The sequence below is a fragment of the Monopterus albus genome, unplaced genomic scaffold (assembly GCF_001952655.1).
Source record: "Monopterus albus unplaced genomic scaffold, M_albus_1.0 scaffold117.1, whole genome shotgun sequence".
NCBI lineage: Eukaryota > Metazoa > Chordata > Actinopteri > Synbranchiformes > Synbranchidae > Monopterus > Monopterus albus.
Window position 1 is genome coordinate 541,364 of NW_018127997.1, and position 18,553 is coordinate 559,916.

The window sequence follows — 18,553 nt, forward strand, 5'->3', positions numbered from 1 at the left end:
TGGACTCTAAATCCTGACTGAAAATCCTCAAACAAATCATTCTTGTGCAAGTGGTCACATAACTGCTGTGTAGGATATTAGAAATGAAAGGGGGGCTGTATATTGGTCTATAGAACACCTGGGTAAAAACTAGGCTTTTCAGTAGTGGTTTATTTCAGTAGCCTTAAAAGCCTGTTGTCACAGCTGTTTACAAAAAAAAACTGTGATCAGATCGGAAACAGATGTGCTGATTAAGGGTGAAACATCTTTGAGCAGTCTAGTCTAATGGACATGTTTATGGATTAGATGAAGCAAATGTTGAGGTCAGCTCAGCGGGATCCCTGGGAAAGAAGCATCTTAGTTATGATGCTATAGGCTTATACTGCTGGGGGTCCTCCCAGGATGATCTGAACATCATGAAGGGGGGGCTCTGAAAGCATTTATATGCCACCATTACATGTCATGAACTTTGTATGTCCTCTGTCCCATACTGTGTCCTCTCTCTCCCTGTACTTTTCTGCAGGTATCCCTAACTCTGGAGCTGCAGGTTTCTAATGAGCAGTCACTGGCCACATCAATCTGCCTAGTGTTTTGTTTTTAGTTTTTAGTTTTTTTTTGTCCAACTGAGGGGTAGTTTTTCCTTCCCACTGTCACTAAGTGCTTGCTTGAGAGGATTTGATGGGTTTTTCTCTATAATACTGTAAGGTATCACTATGTCTAAGTGCCTTGAGATGATTGTGTTATATGGATAAATTGGACTGAACTGAATAGAATGCAATTGATTTCACGGAGACTGAAAAATATAAGCTGTATGACCTACAGTCCAGGTATTGTTAAAAAAAATAAATAAATAAAGACACTGCTTGGCGAGGCATAGTTAAAGATATCTGTTCCTCGGATGAGAGAAGAAAATAACACACACGGCTCATTCTGGGGCAACACTTATTTCATGGTAGATCTATTTGGAGATAAGCAAACCTTCTCATGTTTTCTGGTCATACTGTTAAAAATCAGCAGGGCTAAAATATTCCCCTATTTCGGTAGTCGTGGACTAAATTTTCATCACTCCCGGTGTGTGTTACAGGTATCATATGGTGCATATCACATGATGCAACACAGCACTGCCAGTGTGTGTTGCTCTTAACACTAAATGAAAAAGTTCTGGCTTTAAAGACCCACTGGTTACAGTGAGTGCTTTTTTTTTTGTTTGTTTTGTTTTTACTTCCTGAGGGAATGATCTCGCTACCAACCACAGTCAAACTGACATTTGGTTCATTGCTGATGGTATTTTGCTACCTGATTATAATCCATGTTTGCTCTTTACAGACCTGGACAGCTTAGAGGGGATCATCACAGGATTCCCCAGCATGGTTAGCATAATATATTTGGCTGTAAGCAATAAACAATAAGAAGTGTTTTCTTTCTTCTTCAAAAATATTACAATTAAATATTAAAATACTGGTCAGTTTGACAGTTTGAATTTTTGCAACCAATCCCTTTGGTCCATAAAAAATAAACAAGTTGTAGATATATCTGCCACATTTACATGGCAATTTTATAACCACTGACTTAGAAGCCTGATCTTTTCTTTTCACAGGTGCATCCATGCTTCATATTGCTATGGGTTAGCAATGAGATTAGGCTTTCTTAGCTGACGTCTTGGCCAGTGACTTTGCTGGTGATTTTGAGGATGATTTGGAGGGACTTCTCTGACAGGGGGTGACCTTGATATGGATGAAGAGTGAGGCAGGCGAAAGACTGGAGCCGTCTAGCTTCAGCAGCCTGACATGACGATAGCCTGCAGTAGTATGGGAAAAATAGGCAAGAGAGCAGGTCATACTGTGTTGGCAACCTCAAACAAGTATTTGGTACAGCCCCCTTATTAACCAAACCTTAATGTCCCCATAAATACCTGTGCGGAGGCTCGTGAAAGGCAAGGTGTATTGCCCTAGGAAGTCATTGCTTGAGGTGTAGTCATGGTCTTCCACCTTGAAACGAACCAGAGCCAGGTCAGGGACATGGACAGTAAAGTTAAATGTACAGTCCCACCGTGGGTTAAAGCCTGAAACAAAGAAAAGAAAATTCTTACAAACTCATTCACACCACTGTATAATTTTACTTAATGACTTTTTCATAAAATTGTGTCCATGCAGGTTCCCATCCTTACTGACTTGATATTTAGGTCAGTTTAGTGAAGTTTGTATCCCTACTCCTACCGCTGGATGTTTCAACCATATATCCATTACTCAAATTATTTATTAGTTTATTTTAGCTATTTTAACCATGTATTCCCTTTTTTACCTTTTTCACCACTTATACAATACTTTTGGCTAACTGTTCTGCTGCTTATTAGTGTTATTAATGTGCTTATTAATGTGCTCAAAAATATAATACATAGGGGGATCTTTAATAAACTTTTCACAGGTTTTCAATTTAGCACTTTTTACCAGCACTGATGATGCAAATGAGCACAGCAGCGTTAATTTGAATACAAATTAACATATTTTGGAACTGCAAGCATGTAGTTAAAGCTGAGTGGGAAATAGTACCGTACCTCCCAATATCACCACCAGATGGCACAATCCCTTTTCGGATACCCCTCTGGACAAAGGACATTGGGAACAGAATAGAGAGAAAGACCGGTGCAAACCACCAATAAACACCATAAGAAGAAGACCCGGAAACCGGAAGTCAGTTTGTTGATTGCAGTGCGACACATATTGTTCCCTGGAAGACCTAGACTGATTTCTGAAGGTAAAATATCCCTTCAACTGTTGTCTACTGACAGGCCTGTAAAATGTACTTACCTCAATGGTGGGATATTATCTACTAACGTGAGTGTATTTAATGGATGTTAACAGACATATTGAATTGAGACAGACGAGAGAAACCAGACACTTGGCGTCTTGCTGTGAAGATGTGTGTGAGAGCACTGGGTCAACACAGTTCATTTCATTCAGTAATTGAAGTAAAGTTTGACCTGAAATCCTTCCTGCTCCTCAAATGTTGTTTTTTTTAACAATGATGAGGTCTCTAATGACTAACCACTACCATGCTGGCAGCAGGGTTGCAAATTTTACACATTTCAGCCATAATTCCATCTGTATTTGTATAAATATCCATTCCCTCCTCCCTTATTTTTGTGTTCTTGTACATATTGCAGAAGACCAAATGAGCAAATTCCTGCAGTGCCTCCTTTGTCCTGTTTCTCTGCCACAAACCCCCATTGTGACTTCTTAGTAAAAATGAACGTGCCAAAAAGACTTTTGTTAAATATATATCCATCAGAGTTCAGTTATTACAGCTGATTAAATATGTGGATGTATATTGTTATTGTTAGTGTTATTTACATTACTTCAAAATAGTTGAACACTACATTCTTCCATTTACCCTTTCACAAATGTAGAAGAACCCCTAGTGGTCCAAGTTCCTCTAATGGGAATCACTATTCTACCATCTGTCAGTGAAATTTTTCTGATACTTCAACACCGCCATGGTCATTGTATCTTTTTGGTTGTTGCCTATAAGCCATACAATGAGACAAAGTCTTATTTTTAACAATATTAACTGCATGACTATCTAATGCTGTGTAGAAATTCCTAAGTTAATTGGGAAAAGGTCTTTTGTCAATAGGCTAGGCATCCAATTGTTACCATTGTTGTTGACATGATCAGTACTCTTCTTGGCGTCGTCAATGGGAACACTATGTACCTCTACCGACACCTGAGGGTCAACAATGGAGGTGGGCTTGTCCCATTGCGGTTTTGGCAGCTGCTGACCTGAAATAATCTTAAAAGAAATAAACAGAGGTCTCAGTTTTGGTAGAGCATGATTATAAAATGGCAAAACAAATGCATATCTAGCAACAGTTCTGATACTGATACACCGAAGCTTTTAAGCTACATTCACATGACCTGCTGAAGTGGTGAACAAACCAAATCTGATTTAATTTTTTTTATCTAGTTTGGGCCACTTGCTGCTCCTAGAACTCTGACAATGTGACCACTATCAAAACTGTCATACTGGAATTCATGTGGTGTTTTATTCACTCCTCTGTGCATGTACACTTTGCCATTTGTCACTATTCAATATCAGCCCCTTCGCAGACAGGTAAAAAGAAGCATGGAGGAGAGCAAAAACAAGAGGTGTCAGTGGAGATATATGACACATACAGTACAAACATGACTGTAAACCATTAAAAGTCTGGCTCTGACTAACCATTTGGAACTGACCATTAAGCCCTGTATTGTGAACATAACAAGCAAGCATACTCGTTGTGGTCCAGATTTTCTCCATGGCTCATATTTAGTTTCATAATGCATAATCCTAGAAGCTTTGCAATAACACATCCATTCACCAATGGCAAAGCTTAAAATTCTCATACAGTTCAATGTTGAGGAAAACTGTCATCATTCAAATCCAAATGCACAATTTTGCTACTACTACATTTAGGGCAGGTTTTGTGCCACCTTACCCGAACAGTAAACAGGACAGGTCTGTGTCCAGGACCTCCGCCAACATTCTCTGGATTGAAGGTAGTGTCAGGCTGGCACATAAAGGGAGGCTTCAGGATGTACCCACACTGACCATTCTGCAGGAACCTGCCTTGGTTTAGGTCCATCTGCTCACCAGGTGTTTGGAAGTTCAAAGCAACTGGAGAAAACACAACACAACTCTGCTAACACCGCAGTTATTGGGTGGGTTGTCACACAGACTAAAAAGATTAAGGTAACAACTAAGAAGGATTTGTGTCAGTTGACAACTTTTCATTGGTCTGTCTTCTCTAGTGAATTGAATCACTTTAAACACACTCACCAATCTGACAGCCTGCATTCCACATCTCCTGAGGATTGTAATTGGAGGACTGGAGGCGCTGGCCTGAGGGGTAGATTCTGCTGAGCTGGTGACTGTTGTGACGCACAAACGACATCCCTGAAGGACAGAATAAGGAAAGTTCGGTTGCTCCAGTTATCCAGTGATGACTTTTTTTGTCCTTGTGCTGCCTAAATGAGGTAACATTAATAGAGAAGTGTAGTATCTTACCCAAGACCTTAATGTGCCTGAGGGCTTCGCTTTCAGAGAAAGAGGATATGTCAGTTGCTGGGTTTTTGGCAGCTTGCTCAAAGCTTTTAAAAGGAACACTGCGGGTGTATACCACCAGCTCTGACAGCTCTGGACTCAGCTTAGACAAACCTGGCTGAGATAACATACAGAGAAACTGATCAATTTCTTTATCAGTTCAACTGTTACAATAAACAACTGGTCAGTGCAATCACTTCATCACAATTATTTTCAACATTTGGTTGTTCCACAGGGGGGAAATAAACTGTGACTTCACCAACACTCCCTTTCCCTTCCTCCACCTAACAGCACCCACCAAGTAATTGGTGAGAGCCACTGGTGGTGTTCTACCCACCTTTATGTCTTCTTTTGCTCTACTGGGTTTGCCATCAGCAGGACTGGCTTCCTCCTCTGAGGAGCTGATGTCTGAAGAGCTAGATGAGCACTCCACAATGTACTCCTTCTTCCCCTTCACCAGGATTTTACCCTTCAGATCCTGCACACACAGCCAATGTACACAACACACATACACAGTAAAACGATAACATTAAAATGCTTTTGTCATGTTAACAATACCACTAGAGCTACTACTGAAACCACCATTACTGCACAGCACTAACAATACTAAATTAATACTGCCACTTCCACTGCTACCATACTCATAATTCTGTCTTTAAAATGTTAGGGGGTATGTAACTTTAGCATTAATGTGACAGGACCTCAGTGTTTCTTTCTGGGTTTCCCAAGTCTGGAGAATATGTAATGCGGTACAAACATGCCCCTACTTAATCACACTGAATATATTTTTCTAGTTCATCCAAGTAGAGAACAGTTACTCCTAACCTCTGGAGAAGGTAGTGTGTGAGACCCAAGATCATCGATGGGCTTGGTGAGGAGCTTGTCTCCTAGGATGGATCGCAGGTGTTGAGCCATTACTCTCTGCTGCTCCAGAGAGCAGTGATTTTCCAGGGATATTATCAGAGGGTAAGGAGAAGCCTGAGAGAGAGAGAGACAAAGTGCAAAGTCAGTAAGGAAACAGTTTTCTACATGAAGCAGAAGTATATTATATCATAGATTTGTTCACACAAATTTATTACATTAATTAATTTGGGTTCACTTTTCCTGGCAGCACAAAGATGGTGTAGCTTCAAACAGCAGTGTTTCTTTATTTTCATTGTCTATGTTTTTGTGCACTGTTTCATATTTTCCAGCCATGAATGAATGCACCTATGCTGACGTGAACTGGTAAGTCATATTGGCAGACAACTGAGTGAATATTTTTTGTCCAGTACATGTACATATGATATGTTTTTAGTAGTGTACTCACTTTAAAAGCGTACTCATTGATAGTCTCAATGACGTCAACAAAGGGCACTTTGGAAGTGAATGTGTGACCGTGGTAGATGACTGGCTGTCCTTTATCTCCATCCCAACAGTCCAGCTCCACACAGCGACAGCCATGATTCAGGGCTCTAAAAGAAATATCATCTTTAAGAGTTTCTATAACAGAGATGATTCCACGAGAAAAGGTATAAAGGGCACTAAAGAACTTGTAAGTCATCTGTGTCCTTTAGGTCTTTGTCACAGTGACCAATATTACCAACAACAACTGGAGATGAGTTGGGTTCCCATCCACTGCTTGTATCTTTTTAAAGATATGGCCTTTTTAGTGTAGGGGCCTGAACCTTCTCCATTCCTCAAATAACAATAGCCTCACAGCTGCCAAAAGTATTGTATATTTGGATCAATGATGATGAGAACAGACATTTGTCCTGAAACTTAAAATTAAATAGAAAATACAATTTCCTTACTTGAAAATGCTATAGCACTATGTAGTCTATCCATCTGTCCCTTTTCAAACAGTCATCTGGATCTGTGTCATGATGCCAGCAGATTTAGCAAGACAGTCCAGACATCCTTATCCTCAACTATGTCCTCCAGCTCATTTTCTAGGATCCCCCAGAAAGCCCTCTAGGGAATCTCTTACCAGTTAGATGTGCCCAAAATACCACTAAAGCAAGGGACTACAAAGTTTAACACAGTGGTTTAATATTTCAGAGCACTCAGCTGGTAGATATGGTTACAGTGTCACCAAGCACAATGATGATGAATGAAATTGTCATCCCACAAAAGCTACAAAAGAACTGACTCTGGTCTTGTGATAACAAGAGGGACAGAGCAGTAGCCACAGGGAAGAAACTGATAGTTTCTCTTGAACAAACAGGTCAAGTCAACATACAAAATCCATTAACTGTGCACACTGAAAAAACACTGAGCTCAGGCAAAAAACTGAAACACACTCAGGAGAGTTTAAGAGCAATTCTGGCAGGACTGGGTTGAACGGGTCGACTTCCTCAGAAGTAGAAAACCTCCAAACCCTACAAGCTGAGAATGCAGAGGCAGAGACAGGTCAGGAGTATGTCGGAACATAGCCCGCTCATGTTCTACAATGTCAAGCAAAATAACTTATAAGTAACAGGAGTGGGAGAGCTTTGTAGTAGCAGGGACTTCAGAAGTGGAGCAAAAACCCTGTAATGACCAAGCTTTTATCTTATTTGTTTAGTTGTTGGTTAACTGGGTTTTCTTAGCCTACCAAGTTACAACAGATTGGCACTTTAATTCAAAACAAATTGTGTATGTACAGTATGTGCACTGCCCCAGTCATTCTTACCGGATGTATGGCTCTGTGCTGCTGTCTCCACTCACTTGGTCCTTAGTGAGATAAGTGTTGTGAGAAGAGGAGATGAAGTAATGTGCTAGCGGGTGTTTCATGTCTTGGTAAACCCTTGCATGGTCCGGATTAAAGACACAGTTTTCCTTAGACAGCATGTACATTGTGAAACCATTGGGAGTCATGAACTGGTTCTTCTGAGCTGTACTGAGCAAAAGGCACAAACACAAGTCAATAAAGAACAAGAATTATTAAAGTGATCAAACTGGTGGTAGTAGTATTAGTGCAGTTTGTACATTACAACAAAATATTTAGCGACTTTGGTTCTAGCATATGGTCTTTTGGATGTAGAGCACAAAAGAGTTAGAGACACTCATGCTGTTGGTTTTGGTGGTGGTGGCGGGGTGGGGAGGTTTACTCTAGTTCTATTAAAAGCATTAAGTCTGATTTTTTTTATGCAAACTATGTTTTGTAATTTTATTGAATGCTGCATCTTGTTTCTTGTTGTTCAAACTTTCATAAATTAATTTCATTGTTTTGACCACTGAGTGAGTAAGATAGAATTAGGTTTAGCATCAGATTGTCATTTTGAGTTCCATAGACAACATTTAATGGTCTGATATTTTATCACACCTGATAAATACTGGTACTTTGGAATAATGCATATTGTTACTTAGCACCCTACCCCACTCATTAAGTTCATAAGTGAGTATGAGGCTTTGGGCATGGATAAGTGAAGCATCCTCCCCCTGGTCTTTCAAGAAGTCCCTCAGGTCTGCAGTGGAAAGTACACAGCCATTTGCAGAGTAGCGGATAAACACGGCATCCAGTTCTGGTCTCCGTAACAACTCCCTGCAGAAAACTTCAATCTCCCCATGGTCCAAACGACCATCAGCTGACCGGTCACATTTCTATCAAAGAGAATCAATGAGACGCAGATGATCACTCTTGAGTAACAATTTTCAGGCTTGCTTCAATGTCTCATACTCAAAACAAAGCATAGTTCATGGTGGTCTGTCATCAGTCAAGTGAAAAGTACACAATGTTGCAGTAACACAGTTTTAAATATTAGTTTACACTCAAGATAATGTGATAAAGATTTTAAATATGTCTGTGCGTGTCCAGCCACCTGGAAGAGGCTTTGGGCATACTGGTCACTCAGGTCAATATTGATCATCTGCAGCAGCTTCTGGACCTCATCATAGCTCATCTTATCGTCATGGTTCTGGTCAGCCCGACTCAGGTAAGCATGAATCCAGGTGACACACAAACAATGTCAAGGAAGCAGCAAGAGGATAAAGAGAGAGTGGATGATGGCAAAAATAACTGTTTTTGTTCAGTAGTTACTTGTTACACTGTTTAATAATAAATTAATAATGATAACCTTTATTTGACCAAGTGTGTTACACACAAGGAACTTGTTTGTGGTACAGAACCAAGGCAGCCATCTGCAGTGCCAACTCCTCTAACCATTGGGGGCAACTTGGAGGTTCAGTGTCTTGCCCAAGGACACTTTGACATATGGACTGCAGGCACCGTGATTCAAAGCTCCGGTTGGGAGACAACTGCTCTACCCACTGAACCACATTCGCCCCCTTGTTTGCACTTATGGGGTCACCAACGATAAGTGTTTAGAATTTTTTCCAAATTTATATGACAATGGGCCTTATGGAAGAAAAATGTCATACCCTTGTCCAAAATTTCTCTGACCTTTCTTTGTGAGGCTTGTTGGTACAAGTGTCCTAAGTAGCTCACAACTCACAGTGTGGAGCTTCAGGTCTGCTAGCACACATCAGCTAACTAAATTGTAACAATTTTATTCATCTAATTCACATTAAAGGAGACAAAATAATTAGAAAACATTAACAGTACACAGGGGCAAGACAGTGGCGCAGTGGTTAGCACCATTGCTTCACAGCAAGATTGTTCTAGGTTCAAGTCCCAGTGCCTTTCTGTGTGGAGTTTGCATGTTTTTCCTGTTCCTGGGTGGGTTCTCTCTGTGTACTCTGGCTTCCTCCCACAGTCCGAAGACATGTGGCTTAGGTTGAATAGAGACTCTAAATTGTGTGTGTGGTTGTTTGTCTATATGTCAGTCCAGCTCCTTGCTCAATGCCACCTGGGATTGGCTCCAGCCCCCCCGTTCAGGAATAAGCCGTATAGAGGATGGATAGACCTGTCAGTGGTGTGTGATTGTCATCAGCCCTGTGTGTTTTGGCTCTTATTTTTCGGATGTTCATTTCCTCATCTAGCCTCTAGATGTCCCTGGATTCCTTCCCTTGCCCTCTGTTCCCAGTCACCTGTCTCTGTTCACATATTCCATTTCTCTCATTAGCTCCCCAGTATGTATACCTGTCGGTTTCCCTAGCTCGCAGCTAGATAATCTGATGTGTTCGCTGTAGCCTTAGTGGTCCAGCCACCTTTTCCCTTATGTTCCTTGTACTTTCCTTGGCATTCCCTTTAGATTTTTCACCTGTTTTTGGATTCACCCTAAATTGTTGGACTCTTGCCTTAATGTATTATAATGTAATTAACATATTATTTCTTCCTGTCCACCTCTGCTTGCACTCCGATTACTTCTCCTGACATGGTTTTGTATGCCTGGCGTAAAGCCGCGTCTACACCACAAGCTTTTCAGTCACGTTTGTTATGCAAGTCACGCAACCAATACAGTCCTATATTAATCAATCCAGCTGGCTACACTGCCTGCGTGTCAGTTTGTGTATCACTCACACTTTACACTTGTAGCTGCAACCTGAAGTGTATTTTCGTGCTTCAAGTCTATATTTTTCAGAGCTACGTATATAAAACACTCCACAGAATCAACCAAAACAATGAAAGCTCACTAATTCCAACCAGAGCTCCACCAAAACAGAGAAATACATCAAGTAAAACAGTTCAAACACATAGTGTATCATCGGTTACATCAATCCTACTGAACATGGCAAGTTCTTTTTCATGTATTTTAAAGCTTAGTTTCCATTTGCTGTATTTTGCCATGGGTTGGATACATTGTACAGTGTAACCAGTAATTCCTTCACTCTCTACTATTTGGCATAGTTTTGGACTGTAGTTTTCCCTTTCCAAATGTGTTTCTGTAGCCCCCCTTTGGGTACTTTTTGTACACCAAGTGCTTCCACTGTGCAAGTGAACACACGTTCAGTGTGGACACAAGCACAAGCCTCTAGCAACCTGCACACCAGATGTTACTGCACATGCTGCACATGTGATGTAGACAGGGCTTTACAGTAAGCCTGTATTTTCAAGTGCTGTCAGTAAATTGTGTAACTGCATCTGTCAGCTTGTATGTCCTGTGTGCCTGTGCTCGAATCCTATTCCTACATCTGCCATTTTGTATCAGAAACCTGACATGTTTGTTATGGTTAGTCCCCCTCACCAGGAGGGTGAAGGAGAACTGCTGTAGGACTCAAGTGTGCTGACCCAGGTGCTAGTTAAGAAAATGTAGTTTAATGGAACAAAAACACACACTAAGTAACAACATAACAAGGGCCATGAACATATATAAGCAAAGTAGGGCAGAGACGGTGGAGGAGACCAGGACGAGCGGGTGAATAGAGCAGACTAACGGTTGGAACCAGGAGAGGAGGAGAATCAGGACGGACAGGGGAACAGACAAGCTAACCAGGAGGGTAGGCGAACGAAAACGGAAATCCACAGCACAGGAACTGTCAGCGTGGATAACAAAAAATAACGTCTAGCTAACCTCACAGAAAAAACAGAGATCCACAGCACAGGAACTGTCAGTGTGGACGTCTAGAGACATAACACAAAACATATAACCTACGTACGTAATGAGATCCACAGCACAGGAACTGTCAGTGTGGAAGTCAAACGACGTGCGACACATACCACGACTATCGGTCAGTTATGGGGTATGCACACTCGGTAAGGTAGGTAAGGTAGGTATACGCTAATGCAAGTTCAGTTAAGGCTCCGGCAACAACGGAGCATCTGCCACAGGTATAAATAAGGAGGACAGGTAATCATCTGGATGCACCCCAGCTGTGTGCACTGACAAACGAGTCGCTAATTACTGGAATGCAACACAGCTGAGGTGCAGAGACCGCAAGATTGAGAGAGCAGAGGAGAGAAAGGTGGAAGAGAGGCAGGTCGCGCCGAGCGGACCTGACAATGTTATCAGAGCAGCAGTGACAAAAATTAGGAATATTTAAGGCTACATGAAGTGAAACTACATGTTCTTTCCAAAGCAAAGTGATCCATGACTAATATTGGGGTGGGACAACTATCACTGACAGAGAATATTACAGGGAATGTTACACTGCTAGCTGCAACAGGCATGATACTAGACAAAGACCTCTCTGATTGGTTAAGCATGCCATCCTGGTCAGAAACCTTTAGAAGGGAATATCTCTGCATTGCTGCCAGGCTCTTTGATAGGTCTGTGGTCACAGGAGCCCTCAACAGCAAGTCTGTTCAGGGCTCATATAACAGGGCTGGACCACTTGTGAATACATAAGATAAATTTGTGACAGAAGTATGAGAAAACCGGTGAATGCCAGAAATTGTCTTCAATTATATCACTTAAGATAGAGTCTGTTTATACAACTTGTTCTTGCCCAAAATCATGTGCTGCATCCTTGGCATTATTATCTCCCCATGTACAGTGTAGGCAGCTCTACATTTCCAAATAAACAGAAATTAGGATATTGGTCAAGTTTCTCCTTCTGGGTCATGTTCTCCACCCTCTCCTGCAACGTTCGGATGCCGCGAGCCCAGTGCTGAGCCTCCTCTTGACTCTGGCAAAAGAGATCCAGGCTCTTACGGGGCCCTTTGAAGATAACGGTCAAACACCTTTCCTCGGGTACTGAGGCAACCAGTTGCTTCAGTGTCTCTGACTGGAACCCCTCCCGAATGCACTCCACCTCCATGACAGAGACTGAGGGTGTATGAGGAAACACAGAGAGAAAATGATGTATGAAGAATAAAAATTAAGTAAAGAACAAGCCATTTTAATTATCCTTCCTGTTTTTTAATGCCTTCACCAACCACACTGTCAAGTTTGCATATGACACGACTGTAGTTTGCCTCATTACCAACAATGATGAGGCCAACTACAGGAGTGAGGTGTGCCAACTGGTCCAGTGGTGTAAGGACAACAACCTCTTACTCAATGTGGGAAAGACTAAAGAGATCATTGTGGACTTCAGGAGAAAGGAGGTTGGACAGGAAATATTTGTACAAGACATTAAAAGGAGACCACTGCAACAAACATGATAATTAAGAAGCCTTATTGTTCCAAAGAGTAGACAATTCAGACATTTGTCTCCTCCAGACATTGAAGGGCTAAAACAACATGTTATGCTACTGTAAGCCTAGACTGCTGGGGGTCCTTGTAGCCCTGAGCTCCGCTCCTCTCCATGTATTTATACACCACCAATGCATATGTTGTGTCTCCCAGAAACTAGATTCTTATTTAAACTTTTGAAGAGCTCTGATGTTTGGGGAAAGCAGGCTATATCTGTAATGCTCCAGGGTGTTACCAAAGCAAGACATGCAACACACACAGGCATTAGTGGTTAGAGGACGTCTTAAAACACACATACGCACCAACCTGCACACACAGACCTGCACTGGACCATATCACAAGTAAATCTAGTCTTGTTAAAATTAAAGGCCTTGTAGTATATTTGGAAGTCTTATGGATAATAATAAAGCACCAAACCACAGGTTCCAGGGCTGACGCCCATAATCATACCACATAATATCTCATACCTATAATATCACTGCTTGAACTACAACAAGCCTGAAAATAGATGAGCTCTATAACCAAGGCACAGAAAATAGCAGATGAAAGGGAGAGTAATCTATGTGTGTGCAATGCAGTAAGTACCAGTTAAAGTTAACAAAAACAAATACAACATGTTCATGTTTCACTTTACACACCCAGTCAGCACTTAGCTCTTCTGGAACCACTTTTATGAAAAAAGAATGGTCTACTAGTGGGTGGGGGTGGGGGTTAAAGGATGATTTCAAAGGGTTTAAAGAGCTTATTACGCAGGGGGGTGGCGGCGTCTTAAAGGATTATTTTGAAGGGTTTGGAGATTTTATTATGCAGTGCTTCATGTACAGTAGAGGTTTTCATGGGTCCACTTAGTTCCTCCTAACTGAGAACTGAACCCCAAGGTCCACATTATCTGTAGTATACACAGTGTGTAGTATACTGTTGTATTGCTGCCCCAGATCTTGGGTCAGCCAGACGATCATACAATTCTTTGTTTTCTAAATGCACGTCTTACAATATTATTCCAAAATAACCGTTAACATAAGAACATGTGTCAGACCAATGTATATCAGCTGTTTTTGTGGCATGCGTCTCACATAACCTATATAGTTCTATTATAATTAGTCCAACTGTTCACACTGCCTGCGCATTGTTTCATTTATCACTTGCATTTTACACAATTAGGGCAGAGACACACCAAGCCGATGGTCAGCCGTCAGCTAAACATCCTCTGAAAACACTTCAATCTAGAAAATTGCCCTTTAACACTAAATCCAAATCCTAATATACACAAGGTATGTCAGACTCTTTTAACTTGTGAATTTTCCTCGTCTTTCAATATGTGGATGTCTTCATTTCAATTTAGCTTCATATGTTTCTGTAATGACTCATGTCAAATTCATATGCAATAATAAACTGATAAATATACTATAAAAGAACACAAATACTTACAGGATTGTTGCTCCTTGGCCCTGCTGGATGTTTTGTGTGACTGACACCACACAGTGACACCATCTTCCAGCAGTTTCAGAGTTCGTCGCTTCTGCCAGCGAGGTGAGCGGACCTTCACACATGATAAATTAACTCTAATTTATTTTCTTGCACTTACCAGCTACTGCTGACAATTAACAACCAGTAGTTTAAAATTCCCAATACCTTTACCACACTGGAGCCCTGTAACATCTGCTTCACATCTTCATCATCTTGAACTCCTTGAAATAAAACAGACAAAAAGTTGTTTGAAGAAAACTGGATGGAGCTCGTGTTAAAACTTGACTGTGTACATGATGGCTGTTAGTACATACAGAATCCTAATTTGTGCTCAACTCGGTAGCACTAAAAGTAGGCAGTTGGTTACAGGCAGCATTAATTTTGTCAATGAAAATATATGTTGATGATGAAAATGAGATTAAAATTAAATAAAAAACACTTGATAATAAGAACTATGGTGAAATGTTTTACATTTTTTATCACCAAATAAAAACTAAATGATAACCGAAAGCACAGCATGTGCAGTACATAACATCTCACATGCACATCACGGGAGACTTATCCTCATGTCTATATTGGGCATGTGTTCACTCACGCATGTTCTTGGTGAACAAGAACACATAGAGGAGCCTACATCAAAGTTGGCCTGCTGGTACTCATCAGCTGCTTCAGGAGACCCCTGAGCCAACCAAGCCCTGTAGTCCTCCTTCTTCAGCTTGACGGCTTCCTTCACCGCTGGTGTCCACCAGCCGGTTCTCAGGTAGCTGCTGCAACAGGCACCGATGACCTTCTGGCCACAACTTAGAATAGCTTCTGCTACAGTGGAGGGTTTGAACATGTCCCATTTGGATTACATGTCCCTAGCCTCCCCCACAACATGAGAGAAATTCTTTTGGAGGCTTCAGCCAGGCATTCCCAGCACACCCTCAATATACGTTTGGGTTTGCCAGGTCTGTCCAGCAGCCTCCCCCACCATCTAAATCAACTCAACAACACATGGTGAGCAGACACAGGTCTGCTCCAACATGTGGCCAAGACGTGCGGCCTTAGATCCAATGATAACACAACAAAGTCGATCGTCGATCTAAGGCCAGAGTGTTCTCGTACCAAGTACAAATATGAACAGCCATGGTGTTTGTTATTGCCAATCCATGACTAGCACAGAAATACCACCACCAATACCAAAGCATCATTCGTGTTCAGATCGGGCATACCGCTCCTCCCAATCACCCCCCCCCCTCCCGGTTTCTCTATTGTTTCCAACATGACTGACGAATTAGGGCAGCACGGTGACATGGTGGTTAGTGCTGTCGCCCCACAGCAAAAAGGTTCCGGGTTGAACCCAGTGCCTTTCTGTGTGGCGTTTGCATGTTCTCCCTGTGCCTGTGTGGGTTCTCTCTGGGTACTTCGGCTTCCTCCCATAGTCCAAGGACATGTAGCGTAGGTTTATTGGCGACTCTAAATTGCCTGTAGGAGTGTGTGTAGTTGTTTGTCTACATGTCAGTCCTCTGATAAACTGACCTGTTCAGGGTGGACCCCGCCTCTTGCTCAGTGTCAGATGGGATTTGCTCCCGTCTGCAAAACGACATTTTCATAGTAGTTTCCACAGAATTGCTCAGTAAAGGCATGTACAGAGCTAACTGAAGCGTCTGACTTGTTGAAGTTGTGTGTGATGCGAGGTCATAAAGCTTCATGCAGTTCTCACAAGAGGTCTCTGGGATGATCATCCAAAGTTGCAGATGAAGTAACAGAGGACCTGGGCACACAGCGCCAATAGCAGAGATATCATTCACCTTATTAGAAGTCAGTCTATGATGATTTTGAAGTTATTTGTTACATTTTGTTGCTGTAACAACTGTTAAGGAATAGGATCCCTTAGGAATTGCTTTTAAAATACATCAGGCCATGAGACTGTAGTTTTTCCATTTCTCATTTTTATCACACTATGGTTGTGAGATTGGGGCCGCATCGTCGATTATTCTGCGGATTGTTTTCACCAATTGATATTAATTCTTTGATCTATAAAATGTTTGAAAATGAGAAATAGTCATAGGTTTCCAAAGCCCAGGTATTTCAGGTGGCTTTTTTATGTTTTGTTTTGTCATTTTACCAACAGGCCATATTTTATGTGGCATTATTTCATTAAAAATTAAAGCAATTATCAAAACTGATGCAGATTAGTTTGATGATCAGTCACTAGTCAACTAGGCCTAATCTACTCAGCTCTATTTAATCTCTTTCACCCAGATGTTAGAAATAGATGTCCTGTTTTACATAATAAAAAAATAAATAGTACACTGGAGTTTTATTCACATTTAGCATTGTTAAGCTGGTTATTTGTAATTGCATTGAGTGGGTTTCCATCTGTTGCGATGGACTGGCGACCTGTCCAGGGTGTACCCCGCCTCTCGCCCGCAGCTGGCTGGGATAGGCTCCGCCCCCCGTGACCCCGTTTGGGACTAAGAGGTATAGAAAATTGATGGATGGATGGATGGATGGATGGATGGGTTTCCATCTGTTTTTAAAATTGGCACAGTTTAAACCTTTGAGACAATTTCCACCTAGCTGTAAGCTGTCAGTGGAATTTGACATTAATTAGAATAAATGAATCACTTTAAGTATGCAAAAATGAAAATATTAGAAAAAATACGAATTATATTAATGTTAGAGAAATTTAAATTGAGGTTTAAAAAGCAACTACATTAAGTGAAAACATACAGGCCTATTTTAAGTTAATATTGCAATAAAAATATTACCAATACTTAAATATTTGGGGTAATCATTAAACATTTTCAGTAGGTTATTTGAATTGATTCTGTTTTACAGTGCTCAGTAGTCAGAGTACACAGGACACATTCAGATTATAGGGGCTGTGACAAACACTCACCCAGATTCCTCAGAGGATCGATGGCCTTTGAATGGGACATCCTGGCACCGTCTTTCACCACCTGCGCTGCTTTGTTTCTGTTGCCTGTTACAAAATCCAAAGAAGCTGCGCCTGGTTTCGTTATGCACCGCTCTCTTCCTTTGCCTTCCCGTGTTGGTTGTCTGACCCAGGCTATCAGCAATTGATAAGTGGATAATCTGCACGGAGCCCCTGTAGGAGGTGAATGTGAGAATCTCTACAGCCACAGCGCCCCGCAGACTGCTCCTTATATCCTGGAGGAAAACAACTCGAGTCTGGCTAAACCCTTAATTTCCCTTCTGATGTCACTGAGACCGGATTCATTCATTAGATGCCGCATGAGCTTTTTCTATCATCACGGCGATACGTCACTGCGGCCGCCATGTTGCAAGGGGCAATGCTGCGCCTCCCCACGCATTTAGCCTCGTGAATCCCTTTTCCACTAATTGCATCCACATTTCCCTCACTTGTCTCTTTTCCTTGTGTTTTAGTCTCGCACACGTAAGATGCAAGGAAGAGATGCAAGGGCAAATTGCAAGGAGAGAGGAATCGAGGAAACACGTTTTAACCTATGACTTTCACTTACTGTACACGAGACGTCCTTTCATCCCGTCCTTGATGTAAAAGCTCCAATCACTGGCTGATTTCCATTAAAGGGGCATGCCAAGCCTGAACAGACTTCCGCGAAGGATACACTCATGTATCCTCGGTTATAACTCCTCTAGGCAGCCTCCTCGAATGTTTTATATATAATGAGTTGTTTAATGTGAAGTGATTGGGGAGCAGAAAGAAATGCATCAAAGATCATATACATTGTATTGATTAGACCAATACTGGATCATGCAATGTGGTATATGGATTAGTAGTACATACATCTCTAAAAAAAAATTGATCTTATTCAATATCGGGCTTTAAGACCGCTCAGGACAACTCCAACATCAGCCCTAAGGGTTGAAATGGGGGAAATGAGGCTGGAGGTGAGAAGACTTCAACCTATGCTTAATTACTGGGTTAATTGAGAGCAGTGATCATGCAGAATTAACCAGCATGTAAAAACATTTTTATCTCATTGAAGTTTTTCTGGGTAAATAAAGGTTAAATTAAATAAATCAAATTAAAATAATCATTCAGACAGCCAACCTGATGCTTTAGCAGAAATTCATTGTACTTTAAATAGAATTCAAAT

The 18,553-nt window shown here is 41.4% G+C and overlaps 1 protein-coding gene across 1 annotated transcript; it reads right to left on the minus strand.

The window, feature by feature from the left end:
- LOC109966681 (1-phosphatidylinositol 4,5-bisphosphate phosphodiesterase delta-3-A-like) lies at positions 1–17,751 on the minus strand. The gene is made up of 17 exons (XM_020611732.1): positions 17,740–17,751; positions 17,350–17,584; positions 14,628–14,683; positions 14,424–14,535; positions 12,398–12,626; positions 8,841–8,970; positions 8,397–8,622; positions 7,712–7,913; positions 6,368–6,512; positions 5,884–6,036; positions 5,396–5,536; positions 5,023–5,176; positions 4,795–4,911; positions 4,454–4,632; positions 3,633–3,768; positions 1,892–2,041; positions 1–1,777 (listed from the first exon to the last, which is right to left on the minus strand). The coding sequence occupies exons 1-17, from the start codon at positions 17,749–17,751 to the stop codon at positions 1,617–1,619; spliced, it is 2,538 nt and encodes an 845-aa protein (XP_020467388.1). The 3' UTR covers positions 1–1,616.
- Between the last annotated feature and the right edge of the window lie 802 nt (positions 17,752–18,553).